A 16,469-nucleotide genomic window follows, 5' to 3' on the forward strand; every position below is an offset into this window, starting at 1 on the left:
TAAACTGACCTATCCCGGTGAATCGCGATAGAAGGGTAAGTTGGGGGAAAATCAAAATCAAAGTCATAAAGACTCATCCAAAAAAAAAAAAAAAAAAGATAATCAGCGCAAAGGAAAAAGTCGACGTTTGCAGTCATTAGCTGCGGGTGGAGGCCAGGGCTGCAATTTAAGCGGGTAGGCCGTTCACAGGAGCCTGTTGGAAGTACGCATAAGCTTGTGAAGCGGGATCTTCCTGGCTGGGCTGGGGAATGGGAACCGGAGCAGGTTGAATGTTTGCAGGGATGGGGAGTGCCGCCGCAGAGCCACCGGTACGAGCAAAAGCAACAGATGCGGGACCATGGACCTCTCGATCAAGGGTCATGTACTCCTTGGCTGTGTCGGTGGTGCCTCGTTCGAGGAGGTAATTCATGTAAATTTGGACCAGCTCCTTGACAGCATTGACTTGGAGGGTGCTCTTGGACCGAACGTCGGAAATAACCTGCTTGATGCGGTCATACTGGACAGACTCGGTGGCCGCACTGGTTGGTTGTTCGATTTCGAAAACCAGATAGCTTCTCCAGAACGCCAGGCTATCAATGTAGTACTGCTGGTTGTTAAAGAACACCATTCGGGCTTCGTCGGGGCTACCCTTGATCTTCCACAAAAGGCGGGCCCATTCAGCGACGAGGGCAGCCTTTGTGGACATCTCGCATTCTGCGGAGTTCAACTGTGTCTTGTAAACTTCAATAGCCGCTTCCAGACCGCCGTGACGACGGCACACATTGGCGAGAGAAACGATTGTTTCCACATGGCTGGGCAAGTTGACTAGAATAGCATGGTGGATATCCTTCGCCACATCGACACGCCCGGCTGTTTCTTCGAAGTAGGCGTAGTGAAGTCGGATGGTGGGGTTGGCGATTGGGACGTAAAGATAGGCAGCACGCTGGTAGATGATCCGCAGGTCTTCTTCCTTGTCCTGTTGAGAAGCCATCCAGCGAGCGTAGCGAAGCCAGAACTCATCGTAATGAGCGCAAGTCACCAGGGCGCGTTCATACAAGAACTGAATGCGAGCGTACGAACCTTCGGCCTCCTCAAAGTCAAGGTAGTTTTTCCAGTTGGTCAACTGACCTTCATCAAGCTCCGTCACATGGAAATAGGGGCGCTTGATCTCCGACTCGAAGGTCCAGCGTTTGGTGGTTTCCGTTTGAGTGTTTGTGAAGATTTCAAGGTGGTAACTATCCAATCGCAATCGTAGGTCTCGCTCGATTTCAGCCTCAGCCTTGGCACCGGGAGCCGGCTGGGACAGAGCAGCCTCGATCTCAGCGCGGAATGCAGTCAGAGTCTCCACAGGCGCGAGGTCAGTGAGAGGACGGGACTGAGCAAGTTGGCGGTAACGCTCAAAGTAGCGAGCGTACTGATGCATGGGAATATGAATCACACGAGCAAGAATGGCGAAAATCTTGTCTTGAGCCTCAATTCGCTCTTCGAATTCAATGTACTTGTCCCAGAATGGGTGCGAGAGGAAATCAAGACCAACGCAAGCAGCACCACGCTCGAAAAGTCTGATCAATAAAGGCGTTAGCTTTGTGCGCACGTAGTGAGGATTTGGGTGGGAGAGGGGTGAAATAGCAGAGGAAAAGTGTAGGTGGTAAACTCTATCCAAGTGTAAAAGCCAAGGTCGATGAGGTTAAGCAATAGGCACCCCGTGCTTCGTAAAAGGCCATCGAACGAAATCAGTCCTTGGTTTTGAACGCAACGAAGGCAATGTTGTCAGAAGAAAACAGACGACCCTGAGTGAGCTTGGGGTGAGAAGTAGAATCTACTCGAATCATGGGGAAAAGCAGCGGTCTCACTCATCAACGATGCACTGTAGGGTATGGAAGACCCAGAAGTCATGTGTGATCGACACCACGAGAGCTTTTGCGAGCTGCGTCGGCAATGGTTATAGGGAAAGGGTGGGAGGCCTGGTCTGTGGCACTTACTCTCGAATGATATCAGAATTGTGGGAAGTCTCCGCTTTGAAGCCGCAGTAGTTGGCCCAAAGGTCGACTGAAGGCGGGATGCTGGCAATTCCACGCTCGTATACCTGACAATATCAAATTAGCACAGCTCATTAGAAGAACGTTGCTATGCAACCAACATGGTGTGCTCATACCATTTCCGCGGCTTCTGTGCCAGTGATTGAGAACTCAAGATCGGCATACTTCTTCCAGTATCCGAAAAGGAGAGGGAATTTGGCTAAGAAGCGGTCGTAGTTCGCACGGGCAGTGGTTATGGCCTGAGGGTTGGAGTTGCGATTAATTCCACCCTCGAGAGCTTCTCCGGCGCGAACAAGCTTCTCCCATGTTTCGAAGTTGTCGGGATCATCGAGCTAATGAGATTATCGCGTGAGTCAGCGCACTGCTACACCCTGATGCGCGCACGCGCGAAACGTACCAACTCGTTTTCAAGCTTCTGTAGCTCGGCGTTCTCCTCCTCAGAGCCTCCGTATTGGTAGTCAGCCATGGTCGCGGGAGATTGAATGCACTGGGAGACGAGTGATGTGATGGAATGCGAATATCTCGTTGGATTATGAATAGCACAGAGTGCTGATAAGAATGGGGAAGTCGAAGCGAAGGCGTGGAGGCTGGGACGACACTGAAAACCAAGTTGAAGATAGGACGCTCGATGCCTGAGGCGGGAAAGCCGTGGGCAGCGGAGTATTGTAGTTCCGATCCAGGCCTAAATCGGCACTTGTGGTAACTGACTTTTGCCCGACAAATCAGGCGACGAGGGCGTGGGACACACGGACTGGAAAATCCTATTTCCGCCTCTGGCTGGCCGAGCTGGGAGAATAATTTCTGCCTGAACCGTAAGGCCAGAAATATTGAACCACGCTGCCAGATATGGCCTAGCGTGTTTCTGGGCGGTATCAACTTTTTGACCAGAACACCTGCAATTGTCATCCGAGCAGGACAAACTCGTCAGTCACATCCACCATGGCGACTCCTTCACCGGCTGCAAGCCTTCCTCAGCGTCTTGTCTCCTTCTTCGCCCGTTATCCTCCTCAATTGCACTCTGCTGCCATTCGTCGTCCAGCACCTCGCCCAAAGGATGCAGCTGTTCCGCAAACGCCGCTCCCATCACCATACACCCCTGACCGCGATGCCAAGGGCACTCAAGGATTGAAGCCAAATGAGTGGACCAGCGCGCATTCGCTCCTTGTGACAAGCGATACTCTTCGCAACCCATTCCTCCCACACAAGCGATTTGGCAAATGGGAGGGACCGAGATACGGACTCCGACAACAAGCCGATCTGATGAAGCTGGCTATCAAATATAATGTAGAGAAGCTTCTTCCTCCCAGTCGCAAATCGCCTGAGTTCAAGGAGAAGCGTCGCCAGGAACGTGGCTTGCAGATTAAGGGAACCGGTATTGGTCAGAAGGTCAAGGGTCACAAGTGGGAACGTACGATGGAGTCTCGCCTCGAAGATCGCCGCAAGGCCATGGAGGGCATGCCGGAAATGGTCCGCCAATGGAAGCAGGTAGGTTTACATCCGATATTCTCTCCAACAATGCTGACCCTTCAAACAGAGAGGTCACGGACGTGGATGGAAGCAATGGCCCAAGCGACGATAATTGTAATGTTTCAACAGAATACGTTGAAGCATTTCTCTATTCTTTCTTTCGGCCGGTTTGCTCTTTCTTGGTTACCATTACCGTGCTGGCTCTTGCCCGAATTGCATCCCGTGTCGACATCAATACTTGTACGAGCCACAACAGGAGCTTGGGATGGAGTTCATTCTTTTTTTCTTTCGAAGTATACTACCAGCACATCACATCATGTACAATACAATATGCGGTCACATACCCCAGTGCTAGCCAATAGATACATATGATATCTATTTGGCCCTTGTTCCTCCGAGCTCAGAGTTCCGGCCGAAGCACGTACAGGCGCCGCCAACGCTGGGGCCTGAGTTACTGGCCCTGGCAGCTAGCGGTGTAGGCAGCAAGCGCCAACAGCCAGTCCATGCTGTGAATCTATTCATTCTTGTAGAGATTCGTTCGTGTGTTTAGGCAATGACGCATAACATTCTCCTATTCCACCATTCAGGTGCCCGTGGTAATGAACGATGCAAGTATTTCCAATCCTACCTAACCACCATGACATCGTTTTCGGCCTCAAGTGTGATCATGAGGTTGAGAATCTGTGGGGGCTTTTTGGTCTACATTGCTACATAGGACTTGACCCACTCGCATCATCTGCGCTGAGCCTGCGGCCACATTATCAACAAATGGCGCTGGATATGCTCTTCGTTATGTACTACCCATGCTAAGTCACAAGAATTGCTTGGGGCTAGGGGCTACTCCCTATATGGATCCGTGCAATCTTTTTGATTGCTGGTATCAATAGAATTCTGTCTCATTGGGTAAGCTGACAATGTGATGAGAAAGAGGGCGATGCTTTAGCCCCAGCATGATCCTAGAAGCACATGCAGATAGCAAATGCATTGTCCGTCGGGGGGCTCTACTAGAACGTGTGATACAGAGTGATGGGAGGAACATTCGCAAACAAATAGCTGCTGACGAGTTGAAATCACATAAGGCATCTTTCAATGTGATATTAGGTAGGGATGCGCTGGTGAAATCAATAGTAGATGGAGCTCAGTCGGCTGATTCGAAGGGATCTCCCCGATCCAGCCTATTGGGGGGGTATAAGAGACATTGCTATTATGCATGGACATGCCCTAGTTGGACCGGGCAGTGGGGAGGGGGAAGGGACCTGCAGATCCACTGGGGATAAGTTCGCTATGTGCGTGTTGTAGATGGACCCGGTCCAAACCGGGCGGTGTTTCTATTGTTTAGCGGCTGAGTCGCGGCTACTCAGCCGATGTTGCCACGGTATTGCCACAACCTCCCACAGGCACGTGCGGGGATCTCCAGGCCTGTGGCAAGCAGTCTCATATCATCCCTTTGACATCTTCGAATATGCAAATATACATATAAAAGCCATGGACCACTCCCTCGGATGTGTATGCTTTTTCCTCGGACATCAACAGCCTATCCCATTGAAGTTGGCTGGAAATAATACCCAGGCCGGTTGATTTGTCGCCGTCGGAGCTCACCGATTTTAGCATATACTCACCTTATCTGTATGTACCCTCCCCCGAAACCGTTTTATATTGCACCGTTGCAAAGATGCAGCCGGTTTCTGGATGTTTCCTACATCTCTTGCAACATTCATCTGACTGCACTTTCAGACTTCGTACTTGTCTACTTGATTAGGGTCAGGTTCTGGTCTTGTTCCTTCTTCCTCTCTGATCTCCTTTTGGATCTGTTGGATGTTCACATATTCATTGATATTTACTCTCGCTCTTCTTCATCCTTTCTAACCTCCTCTGACCCCAACCACCCGGACAAGGTGCATCTTCGTATACCGCTGTCGAGGATCGCCTCCTTCGAGTCTCAAGTAGAATTAGTGAAGGTTGACTTCGCCTTTTGCCAGCTCGCCCGTCGATTACTACGTCGGGTTCGGAAGTTCGGAAGTTCGGGAATCGTCACTTTGCCATTCTTTGTGTCTCGCCAATCATGTCGAAGTTTGGTAACCAAGAGGGTTCTCCTATGGAGTACTGCCAAGGGTACTCTACCAATGTGGACGCAATCCGAGAGCAAGAGTATCCTCTTCTCAATGGTATGGAGATTGACGCACCTAGCCGGCTCTCATCTTTGGAACCAAAGCATCCCGGACCTGAATTTTCTTGGATTGGTACTGATCAAACTTGTTCCGTCTAACAGATACGACCTATCTTGATCATGCAGGGACAACACCCTATGCCAAATCTACAATTGAAAGTTTCTCAAGAGACATGGTCTCCAATCTATTTGGGAACCCGCACTCGATGTCATTGTCGTCGCAGCTCTCTACAACGCGCACCGATGATGTCCGACTCCGCATGCTGAGATTCTTCAACGCCGACCCCAATGAATTCGACCTTGTGTTTGTAGCAAACGCAACTGCTGGAATCAAATTGGTGGCAGAGTCCATGAGAGATTCTGATCACCGAGGCTTCTGGTATGGGTATCACTCCGACGCCCATACCAGTATTGTTGGAGTGCGAGAGCTGGCTGGGATGGGATATTCATGTTTCCAAACCGATGAGGAAATGGAAATTGGAATCTCAGAGCTTGCCGGCAACCAGTCCAAAGCGCCGCGACTGATCGCATATCCTGCACAATCAAACATGAACGGCAGGCGCTTGCCGCGGCGTTGGTGTGAGCAAGTTCGAAATGCAGCCAACACAAGTGGTAGTAGCAATGTATATACATTACTTGATGCTGCCTCTCTTGTATCAACTGCTCCACTTGATCTTGGACCCTCTGCCTCTGCGCCAGACTTCACGGTTCTCAGCTTCTACAAAATATTTGGCTTTCCCGATCTAGGGGCTTTGATAGTTCGGAAAAGTGCCGCCAGGGTCCTTCAAGGACGCAAGTTCTTTGGTGGGGGCACTGTCGACATGGTCGTCGCTGCTGGGGCGCAGTGGCATGCAAAGAAAGAAACCTCCATTCATGAATCGGTAGAAGATGGCACTCTTCCCTTTCATAGCATCATCGCCTTGGATGCAGCCTTGGACACCCATGAGCGATTGTATGGTTCAATGTCTAACATCTCGGCCCATACAAATTTCCTTGCCAAGGAAGTATATGACAGACTCTCCTCATTGGTACATTTCAATGAGAAAAAAGTCTGTCAGATATATCAATCACCTTCTTCGGCATATGGCAATCAACAAACTCAAGGTCCCATCATCGCGTTCAATCTTTGCAATAGTCGCGGTGAATGGATTCCAAAGACAGAGGTTGAGAAGCTAGCCACTGTCCAGAATCTTCAAATTCGCACTGGATCAGTCTGCAATCCAGGCGGGACCTCTTCTTATCTGGGATGGACTGGTCCTGAACTTCGCAATCATTACTCAACCGGTTTGCGCTGCGGCGATAGCCATGATGTTTTGGGAGGGCGACCAACGGGAATTCTACGTGTCAGCCTGGGTGCGATGACAAACATGAGAGATATTGAATCCTTGTTTAGCTTCGTCGAGGAATTCTACGTCGAAAAGACCCCCTCAATTGTTTGTCTAGATCCCATCGGAGCAAACGATGGGGTTGTTGGGCCGCATTTCTATGTGGAAAGCTTAGCGGTCTTTCCCATAAAGAGCTGTGGGGCTTTCAAAATTCCCCAAGGCAAGCGATGGGAAGTCAAAAGCGAGGGACTCGCCTGGGACAGAGAATGGTGTCTGATTCATCAGGGAACGAGTGCAGCCTTGAATCAGAAGCGGTATGTCTCTCCCGGCCGCAATCATTGAGACTTGATACTTACGCAAATAGATACCCGCGGATGTGTCTGATACGACCATCGATTGACATTGAAAAAGGCGTCCTGCGCATAACATGTGGCGCAATAGCGGCAACCGATCAAGTCAGTCTGGAGATTTCACTTGGCTGGGAGGACACAAGCCTTGTGTCCACTTCATTTTGCCCAAGCTCGACCAAAAGATCAACAACAGTATGCGGGGAGCCAGTAGCCCTGCACGCGTACACATCTCCCGTGGTCTCAACCTTCTTTTCAGATTTCCTCGGCGTGCCTTGTACACTCGCAAGATTCCCCACTCAAACCGCCATCCGCTATTCACGCCGGCCGCGCATGACCAATTCATGGAAGAGTCGTTTCCGTAGTCTTCTCATGCCAGGCTCATTCCCTGGGGACTTCTCACCTCCAGCGCGGGAGATTGAATCGATACCAATTGCGCTTTCCAATGATTCGCCAATTCTCGTTGTGTCGCGGTCATCCGTCAACCGGTTGAACGAAATCATCAAAAGCAATGCCAAATCAGGTAGCAATAAGACTGTCGCGGCAGATGTGTTCCGTGGAAACATCGTCGTCGCTGAACGTCTCGCTCGCCGTGGTGATGTGGAGCAGCCATATGCCGAGGACACCTGGTCATCACTTCGAATAGGACCGGATCAATTACGGTTCGATGCTCTTGATGCCTGTCAGAGGTGTCAAATGGTCTGCATAGATCAATTTACGGGAGCCCGACGCGATGAGCCGTTCTCGACTCTTGCCAAAACAAGAAATATTGATGGGAAGGTCTCATTTGGTCGGTATGCTACGCTCTCGTCGGAAGAAGGAGATGGGTTTGATACCGAGAAATCTGGCCGCCGCACAGTCATGGTGGGAGATGTGGTTGTCCCTTGGACTCAGTATTAATTAATTGGACAATCAGCTGGTTTGATGGTCTCGCCCGGAGTATGTGTGGTTTTGTCAGTGTTGTTCTCATCTCGTCTCATTGTTTCCGAGTTCAAGCAATAACTCAATATAAAGATTGTGACTATGTTAAATTGATCAATTTATTTTCAAATTATTTTTTCACCTACCTGACAGTATCCTATAAGCTGCACTAAGATTTGCATCGTCGTGCTACCTATAATCTTCCAGGGTTGAAGGCGCGGTCACCGATATGCTGCTGGTGCCGCGTGGGCATTTCCAGCGCTAACTTCGAAATGGAATTGAAATCTAACGCCCATCCATTCACGGGCGGTCTCCCACTTTCTAGTCTTAAACTTCTCATGTCAGCCAGGGAACTAGATATCAGGGGATATGGAGTGTCGCCGTCTTTGAAGTGGCGTCTGTGGTGCTATGGGAGTTGAGGCTCTTTTTAGTCACACCGCATCACGAAGAACAAAAATAGTACGCGCCGTGATGCATGTTCCCATCACAACCCCCAAGAGTTGTTCATCTCGAGGGACCATACGGAGTAAGTGTACCCCGGAAGTTTTGTCCTACCCTTTTTGATAAGTCCATCCAGTTTCTCTTCAATCATAATCCTCTGTCTCTCACAATTCCCCTCAGCAACTCTTGAGCAATTCATCCCCATCACGGTCATGAGTATCTTGTCTCCTCCCACTCCGCCATCAAGGGCCTTGATGGGTGACGAACGGAGATTCGAGCCTATCAGCTTACCCTGTGAATGGGTGGAGGATTATCGACCGGGCGGTTATCATCCAGTCATCCTCGGCGACGTCTTCAACCACCAGTACAAGGTCATCCGGAAGCTTGGCGACGGCTCCTACTCCACGGTTTGGCTCGCCCATGACCTGAAGTAAGCCCAGCTTCGACATTCCTACCGGCAACGCTATATATGATCATTACTCATCTCCTTCAAGTAACAACCGATATGTCGCACTGAAGATACTTGTGTCAGATGTCTCAGAATCGACAACCGAGCTACGAATTTTGCGACATATCAATCAAGTCGCGCCAGTAGAAGGGCCCCAGTATACCACGCAACTACTAGACGAATTCGAACACCACGGGCCTAATGGTCTCCACAAGTGCCTGGTGTTCGAGCCTATGGGCCCGAGTGTCAACTCAATGGTCGAGGAGCTGCCGCAGTTTAAACCTCGCATGCAAGACATGAAAGTCCGCTATCCACCTCAAATGGCAAAGAGGATTCTTAAGCAATCTTTACGAGGCCTTGCATTCCTGTATGAGAATGGTATTGCCCACGGAGACTTCCAGCCGGGAAACATACTCTTCTCCCTCGATGATCTTGACTCGACACCTGAGCACTTGCTCCTACAAGAAAAAGATGTGGAGGCCAGATCAATCTCGCCCTCGGTACAGAGGCTGGACGGTAAACCCGATAAATGGGCCCCTCAATATCTTTGCGTTGCGCAGCCACTGGCGCCTTTCACTTCCAATACCGAAGCGTGAAGCGTTTAAGGTCAAATTATCCGATATGGGCGGTGGTCAGTCTCTTCGCTCCTCTCTATTGACGATCTCCATACTTATACTTCAATGCTCTGAATAGCTTATTACTTTACCGACCCACCAACAAAGATCGTTACTCCAGTCGGTCTTCGAGCACCCGAATTGATTCTTAAAGGAGCTGTCAACAATACTCTTGACACATGGAGCTTTGGCTGCCTCGTCTTTGAGCTTATTACCGGACAGCCACTATTTTGTGTACCGTGGTCTGATTGGGAAGACGACGATCATATTCTCGCACTCATTGCTCTGCTTGGTCCACTTCCTGAAGAGTTATTCAAGAATTGGAAAACCTCGTCGCTATACTTCACGCCCGAAAGGAAGCTCTTCAATTGTCAGCTTGGGGGAGTTGATCCCGGGAAGGAACCGCTCATGTTAGAACAGACGACCATGGAAGATTGGTTTGATCAGGCAGGCCCGGATCTCGGTGAGGAGGAAGCTAACAAAGTGAAAACGCTTATTCGATGGATATTGCAATATGATCCCGCAAAGAGACCTTCGCCTGCGGAAATCCTATCAGATCGATGGTTCTGCGCGATTGACGCCTGAAGCTACCCATCTGAGCTACGTGAAGCCTAGTATGCCACGAGGCTATAGTGTTGTGTCCCAGGTTCAACTGGCAAGAAAGGAAAACAGACAGGTATAAGTATAGCATATTTCGACGAGAAATACCCAAAGGAATTTCAAGTCCCTGGTCGATCGATTCTATAAACCACAGACGCAACATTGAAATAAGCTTCATACTCAACTTCCTCATCCCCATCGGGAATATCATAATGATAATGACCTCCCTTGCGATCCCCATCTACCTCAAAGCAATGTGTATGCTCCATCCTCAACCCCAAACCCTCGGGATCAGCACTGTGCATCACAGATAAACAAACAACAGGAGCATCAAACACATGATACGACAACCATTCCCTCTCCAACTGTGCCCTATCTCGAAACGGCAATTGATCTTCCGGAGGAAAGTCCGGCATGATATGAAATTTGGCCTTCCCAGATTTAAGAAGAAACACACCTCCCAGACTAACCGGTCTGGCATCACCATACGCTTCTCGTAGACCGTAGCGTATAGTATCAGTAAAGTTCTTCTCCCCCATGCGCGCCTTCGCATTAATCTTAAGTACCAGACCAGTATCTCCATCCGATCCATAAAGATTGATCATCAAAGCACAATTCGTAGTCGAGGCATGCTCGCATACAGGCTCGCGAGATTCATCAACTTTGATGATTCGCGAGCCATTTTCAATAACCAATGAACTGGGATCATCAAAGCTAGAACTATTCCCAGCTTTCCGCCAGGCTAGATTTGGTGCTAGTTCGGCGTTCCGGCCGAGGTCTTGATGTGGAGCGGCTCCTGCGCCGAGGACGAAGCCTGCACCGGGTGACATTTCCATGTCTTGTGCTAAAGAGAGAAGGGAATATTTTGCATCGAGGATTGGTTGAGGGAAGAGGTTTTGTTGTCCGCCTATGTCTGCGATTCGGGGATTTCCGGATAATCCGGACGCAGCGAGGTTGAAAGGGGCTTGTTTTAGATCAGGGCATTTGACGACTGCTACGCTTGCGGTTTTGAAGTTGGATAGTAGTGCTTGCTGGATGATAGTTGCGAGTTCGTCCAATGGGGGAGGGTCTCGTGGATGTTTTGTCACAGTCATAGTGCTACGACTGAGAATCGGTGATAAGCTACTCCGCAGTAGAGGGAGAGTTTGAATAGGGCTCTGAGAGTACCGAGAGCGTGTAACTATTGGAAACTTTAGAGCGGGGGATTTGAAAGAGGATTCCGGTTGAATGAGGACTACGATAGCCGAGATTCGCAATTCGAGCTTACAATTTGGCTTCTCGGACATAAAGCGAGTGGAGAATGAACCCTAAATATCCATGACATGATGATCTTCTAGCTATACTCATACTAAACACCAATTCATATGCCAATAGGCAATTTCCAAGAATCTCCCGTCCATATCTCATTAAAGCATCCATCGTAAAATTCATGAGATGCAAAGGCCAAATGCCATTAAAAAAAAACAAAACCAAAACCAAAAAAGACAAACAAATCCGAACCCCCATAACTCATCCCCCTCAAACAACATAATGCGCAGGTCTGCTACGACTGGAGCTGCGATGACGCGAGTGATGCGAACCAGACCCATGACGACGACTCGAATGACTGCGTCGTCGAACCGTAGTCTCCTTAACAACGACCTCATGATGGGTGCGATGCAACCACATAGCAATAAACGCCGTCCAGAAGAAAAAGACACACTCCATGATACCGATTGCGAACGAAGCCTTCAGCATAGCGCATGTTTTATTAACATCCAGCGAGAGCGGGTCACCGGTTTGTCGGCCGTAAGAGCCGAATGGGCCCAGTGAGATCCAGACGGAGCCGCCGCGCCAGCTTGCGCAGTCTGCGTTTGCGATGAAGCGGAGCTGGTAGACTCCTGCGACGAAAGCGCCGAAGAAGCAGAGGTCGATGAAGGCGACGAAGATTGCGGAGCGCTTTGTTGTTGAGAGGCGGATTAGGGTATCGAGGGCCCAGAAGATGGCGATTGTGCTGACGATGAAGAGGACCAGGATGTAGGAGGGGGTCAGCATGTTTGCTTTGATGTAGCCATTGACGAAGTAGGCCTGGTTGAGTTGTTAGAAGTGAGACTTGGAGACTTGGGGTGGGATGTATAGGATGGGACGTGGACATACCAGCATGCCAATGATCGGGATCAGGAAGACGATCTCGACCAGGCGATTGAAGATGAAGAAGACGCTGGCGATCATGATGGATAGAGAGTTTCGGGTGTCAGATCTTTGGAATGTGGTCTATTGACAAACTATCCTGTGCGACAAGAGACGTGGGGCTACCACACGAGGCTCAGTTGCTGCAGGATGCACGATGTCAGAGATGCAGAGACAAAGGGAGAAATAAAAGAGTTTAAAATCACATTGAAAAGAGAGGGGAATTAAAACAAAAAAAAAGAAGAGATGCATCGGTCATCTTAGGCTGAGGGAGGCTGGGCGACTCACGGCGCGGGATGATGGAGGGGGCTGGGAACAAACGTCTCAGAGTGGCCCTGACGAGTTTTGTTTCATTGATCAATTTATTTGACTTGCAGCACACTTGTTTTTCTAATCTATGTTTTGCATATAGCTCCTTCATGAGGAGTACAGAGACGATCAAGGGTCTTTACTCCATTGTTGTCAAGACAACGAGAGTGGAGCCTTTGATGCTTCACCTTGCGCCTCGAGTTGGGCGTGCGCTACTGCGTGTAGGGCAACATACATTTTCAACAATACTTTTCTGGAGCATGACTAAAGACAATGTACGGAGTACGGAGTACGGAGTAAAGAGATGTTCGCTTCAAATTTGTCAGATTTGTAATTTCGGCACTAAATGCAATCAAAGTTCGAATATTCCAATGCCATAATCATACAGACTCTTCCCCAGCCATCGCAATAATGCCCCAGCAAATCATAGGTAGCCAAGCGAATCCTGTCGGCAAAGACTACTCCCCAGATGGTCATCATAATCAAAAGTCATCACATCAATCATCTCTAAACGGCTCGACCAGGAGCGTCCGTCAACGGCCGTCCCGGACCCGCCATCGTCTCGGTGGTAAGCGGCTGCGTCTGAGACACATACGCATTACTGGGGTCGTACTGGGGGAGATGGTGACCGGCAGGGTTCTGCGACATAGAATACCCATGACGCATCTCATACCCATTGTTAGCAACATCATCTTCACTCGAAGACCAAGCACCGCTATCAGGGTCGTGATCATGCGGTCGGCGATTGTACATGTTCGAGGCGAAAGGATTCGAGGAATTGAGGTACGTCGAATCCTCGGGTCTGCTGCGTTCCGACCTGGGGATGTCAGGATCCATGCGCTCTTCCTCCGGATTGCGAAGCGCGGTCCTGCTGTCCTCCTTAACAAGCCGGACGGCGTCGGGGCCCGCGGGCTCAGTGCCCCAGGTGCGGATTGGATAGGCGCGGCCTTTGCGCCAGGCTTCGGTGATCGGTGGGAAATACTGGCGGTAGGAAACGTAGCCGCAGACGGTTCCCAGCATCGATCCGGTGATCACATCGAAGGGGTGGTGACGGGCGTCCATGATGCGCGACACTGCAACGAGGGTCGCGGCGAGCAGTGGGACCATGACGAGGAGGGGTTTCCACGCCTCGCCGCGGTTATCCATGACGTGTAGCTTTCCACCGAGCCAGAGGGACGTGTAGACTAGACCAGCAAAGGACGCTGTAATTCGATCTCGTTAGTATTTGATCCCAAGGTTGGAAGCGGGGAGCACCATGGATGCTAATCGCGAGGGATACGCACAACTACTGTGACCTAAAAGAACAAAGATTAGCAAGACGGACTTCTAGAGTGTCGTTCCTAGCCCACACATACCTGATGGCCATGATCGGAATCCATCTTTGATAATTGCCGGGTCGCCCGTGCAAATTGTCGAGTTCGACAGTCCGGGGAAGAGATCCTTGCTGCCTGCCAGCGGTTGGCAGCGATCAATCAAATCAGGTCGAGGCTTGCCACATGCGGTCTTTAGCGCCTGCGTGATCACAAAGGTGATGCCTTGCGCCAAGAGGAGACCCAAGACACCACAGTTCATTTCCCAAAGTCTGTCCTTCCATCGGTGAGGGCCTCTGAGCTTCCGCTTGCCGGAATTCGGATCCTGGGGCTTATTGTGCGAGAACAAGCCATCGATGAAGAGGGTGTAGATTATAATCAGGGCCAGGGGGAAAGCGCCGGAGATGCAGAGGGCGTAGGCGATGGGGATGCGCTCGTGCACGGCGTAGGGGTACTGGATGGAGATGTTCTGGAGGGAGAAGTGTTGATGGTAGGGTTCGATGGAATCGACGATCCAGAATCCGATCACGCAGGCACTGGTACCGTTAGTTACGAGGGATGTCGCTGCGATGGGGAAGTGTCATACATGAGAATCACATAGTCGAAGATGTAGCTGTGGACGAGTTAGTTGGAGAAGACGCGGGGAAAGGATCACAACATACGAAATGATCACGCGTGGTCGGAGCCGCCGCTTGGAGAAAGGCAACTTTGTGGGGATTGCCATGTTGACCTTTTATTCCCCTTCAGAAAGAGGAAGAAGAATTAACAGATTATAAGGAAAAAGAAATCGCGATTGCCTCCAAAGGCATTGCTTGGCAAGCCTGGCGTCAATGCTACTTGGCGCCTCCTGAACCTTTTTCGCATCTCACTTTGGATTCCTCTTATTTTCTTATTATTATCCTTCTTATTATGGAGTCTGATTACTTTGTGCGTTTCGCTTTGAGCTGTCAACGTGGCTGAGTCTATAGTTCTGGCCAATCCCAAGTACCCAGTACCTAACGTGCCAAACGATTACCTCTTTGGGGCCAAGTACCCAGTACCCAGAGAGAACCCCATTTAGGCCCAGAACCCAGTGCAGATCCACATCTCCGCGTCCTTCTCATGTTTCTGCCTAATTTGCGTTGCACGAGACTCGCGCGTTCTATCCAATTTGGAGTCCTCAGACCTGGTTATTATTTTCAAGGCTCACGGCAGAAAGTACTGGATATTTTGTTCAACCTGGTTCATTTAGGATCATAGCATCTAATATTGAAATATACAAAATAGACGCCAAGCTCAGAACTCGAACCCGAGCCTTTGGACCAGACTCAACACCGATACAGTCTTGATTCACAAGGGATTGGTATCAGTCTACTTCCAGAGGTGTGCTCCGTACTCCGTACAGAGTGAGAGACTCCGTCTACACAGGCGTCAAGTCCTGTATGAACTGAGTCACGTGCCCAGATTCTGGAGTGAAATGAAGCGAAGATCAAAGTGGGGAGATTATGGAGAAAAGTGCCAAAAAAAAAAGAAAGACCCTGAGAGAGAAGACGAATGAAAGAGCCGGTGGTGGGGCGTGTTAAGCGAGCATGCTGACTGGCCAGAGGGGAAAGCCCCTCCCGAACACATCCATTCTGGTGTCTACTCGCAACAGCAGAGTCTTATATGGAGGCTGTATGATAATAACATTTCAGGAACGAGAACTTTCCTCCCTAAGCTTACAACAATATCATCTCTGGTCAGCATTACCGACGTACGGAGTAAGCGGATGACTGCTTCGATATGGGATGTACTCTATAGATAACCCGTTTAGAATTGGCAGGCGCATCAGATCCTAGTACTCATCACATGGAGTAAAGTGGTAGAAAAGAAAGATCTCACAAACGGGGCCTTGTCAAATGTCAGCGAGAAACGAAAGGCCAGATTTTGAAGAGGTAGATTCAGATTCAGAGATCGGATTCATTGTTGTCCCTATCTCCCAGGTCGATCTCCTGCTTCTTGCAAACACAGAAGTCGCAGGCATTTACAACGTCATATGAGATTTGACAGCCCTGAAGTGAGCAGAATATTACAAACCAAATGTAAAAGGCTTTCCTTGGACAATGATACTCTAGACATCGACGTGAAGTTGCCTTATGTTCCATAAGCAAGAACATTCCTTAAGGGTTGCATCATGCGCCGACTAACAATAGCGCCAATGAAAAAACGAAAAATCTCATCCTCCTCCCCATCATCGACCTAAAACCTTTGCCCCGCAAACACCTACATAGCCTCTTGAGTACCACCCAAGCTAATTGGCACTGTAAGGCCCCCAAGCTGAAAACCAAATAACTTACTCAGGTACTCCATGATCA

General features: G+C 49.7%; 7 protein-coding genes across 7 annotated transcripts; 3 read left to right on the forward strand and 4 right to left on the reverse strand.

The window, feature by feature from the left end:
• Positions 1-166: 166 nt before the first annotated feature.
• Positions 167-2,484, reverse strand: N7506_000896 (putative mRNA splicing protein (Prp39); the record flags this gene model as incomplete). Its single annotated transcript, XM_056950192.1, has 4 exons — positions 167-1,541; positions 1,962-2,065; positions 2,135-2,350; positions 2,416-2,484. 4 exons carry the CDS (start codon positions 2,482-2,484, stop codon positions 167-169), a joined length of 1,764 nt encoding a protein of 587 aa, XP_056816107.1.
• A 449-nt stretch (positions 2,485-2,933) lies between these two features.
• On the forward strand, positions 2,934-3,597 carry N7506_000897 (mitochondrial 54S ribosomal protein mL59; the record flags this gene model as incomplete). Its single annotated transcript, XM_056950193.1, has 2 exons — positions 2,934-3,503; positions 3,553-3,597. Coding segments are annotated over 2 exons (615 nt in total), but the record flags the coding sequence as incomplete, so codon positions are not given.
• A 1,950-nt stretch (positions 3,598-5,547) lies between these two features.
• On the forward strand, positions 5,548-8,224 carry hxB (putative molybdenum cofactor sulfurase protein (HxB); the record flags this gene model as incomplete). Its single annotated transcript, XM_056950194.1, has 3 exons — positions 5,548-5,650; positions 5,755-7,291; positions 7,342-8,224. The coding sequence occupies 3 exons, from the start codon at positions 5,548-5,550 to the stop codon at positions 8,222-8,224; spliced, it is 2,523 nt and encodes an 840-aa protein (XP_056816109.1).
• A 716-nt stretch (positions 8,225-8,940) lies between these two features.
• On the forward strand, positions 8,941-10,333 carry N7506_000899 (serine/threonine-protein kinase; the record flags this gene model as incomplete). The annotated part of the gene is made up of 3 exons (XM_056950195.1): positions 8,941-9,116; positions 9,181-9,650; positions 9,828-10,333. The coding sequence occupies 3 exons, from the start codon at positions 8,941-8,943 to the stop codon at positions 10,331-10,333; spliced, it is 1,152 nt and encodes a 383-aa protein (XP_056816110.1).
• A 134-nt stretch (positions 10,334-10,467) lies between these two features.
• On the reverse strand, positions 10,468-11,442 carry N7506_000900 (uncharacterized protein; the record flags this gene model as incomplete). The annotated part of the gene is made up of 1 exon (XM_056950196.1): positions 10,468-11,442. The coding sequence occupies one exon, from the start codon at positions 11,440-11,442 to the stop codon at positions 10,468-10,470; it is 975 nt and encodes a 324-aa protein (XP_056816111.1).
• A 424-nt stretch (positions 11,443-11,866) lies between these two features.
• N7506_000901 (uncharacterized protein) lies at positions 11,867-12,559 on the reverse strand (the record flags this gene model as incomplete). The annotated part of the gene is made up of 2 exons (XM_056950197.1): positions 11,867-12,415; positions 12,485-12,559. The coding sequence occupies 2 exons, from the start codon at positions 12,557-12,559 to the stop codon at positions 11,867-11,869; spliced, it is 624 nt and encodes a 207-aa protein (XP_056816112.1).
• A 774-nt stretch (positions 12,560-13,333) lies between these two features.
• N7506_000902 (phosphatase PAP2 family protein) lies at positions 13,334-14,860 on the reverse strand (the record flags this gene model as incomplete). The annotated part of the gene is made up of 4 exons (XM_056950198.1): positions 13,334-14,028; positions 14,182-14,672; positions 14,723-14,749; positions 14,799-14,860. The coding sequence occupies 4 exons, from the start codon at positions 14,858-14,860 to the stop codon at positions 13,334-13,336; spliced, it is 1,275 nt and encodes a 424-aa protein (XP_056816113.1).
• Positions 14,861-16,469: the final 1,609 nt, after the last annotated feature.

This window comes from Penicillium brevicompactum (genome assembly GCF_028827555.1).
Source record: "Penicillium brevicompactum strain IBT 35665 chromosome Unknown utg000001l_segment0_segment0, whole genome shotgun sequence".
In the NCBI taxonomy this organism is placed as follows: domain Eukaryota; kingdom Fungi; phylum Ascomycota; class Eurotiomycetes; order Eurotiales; family Aspergillaceae; genus Penicillium; species Penicillium brevicompactum.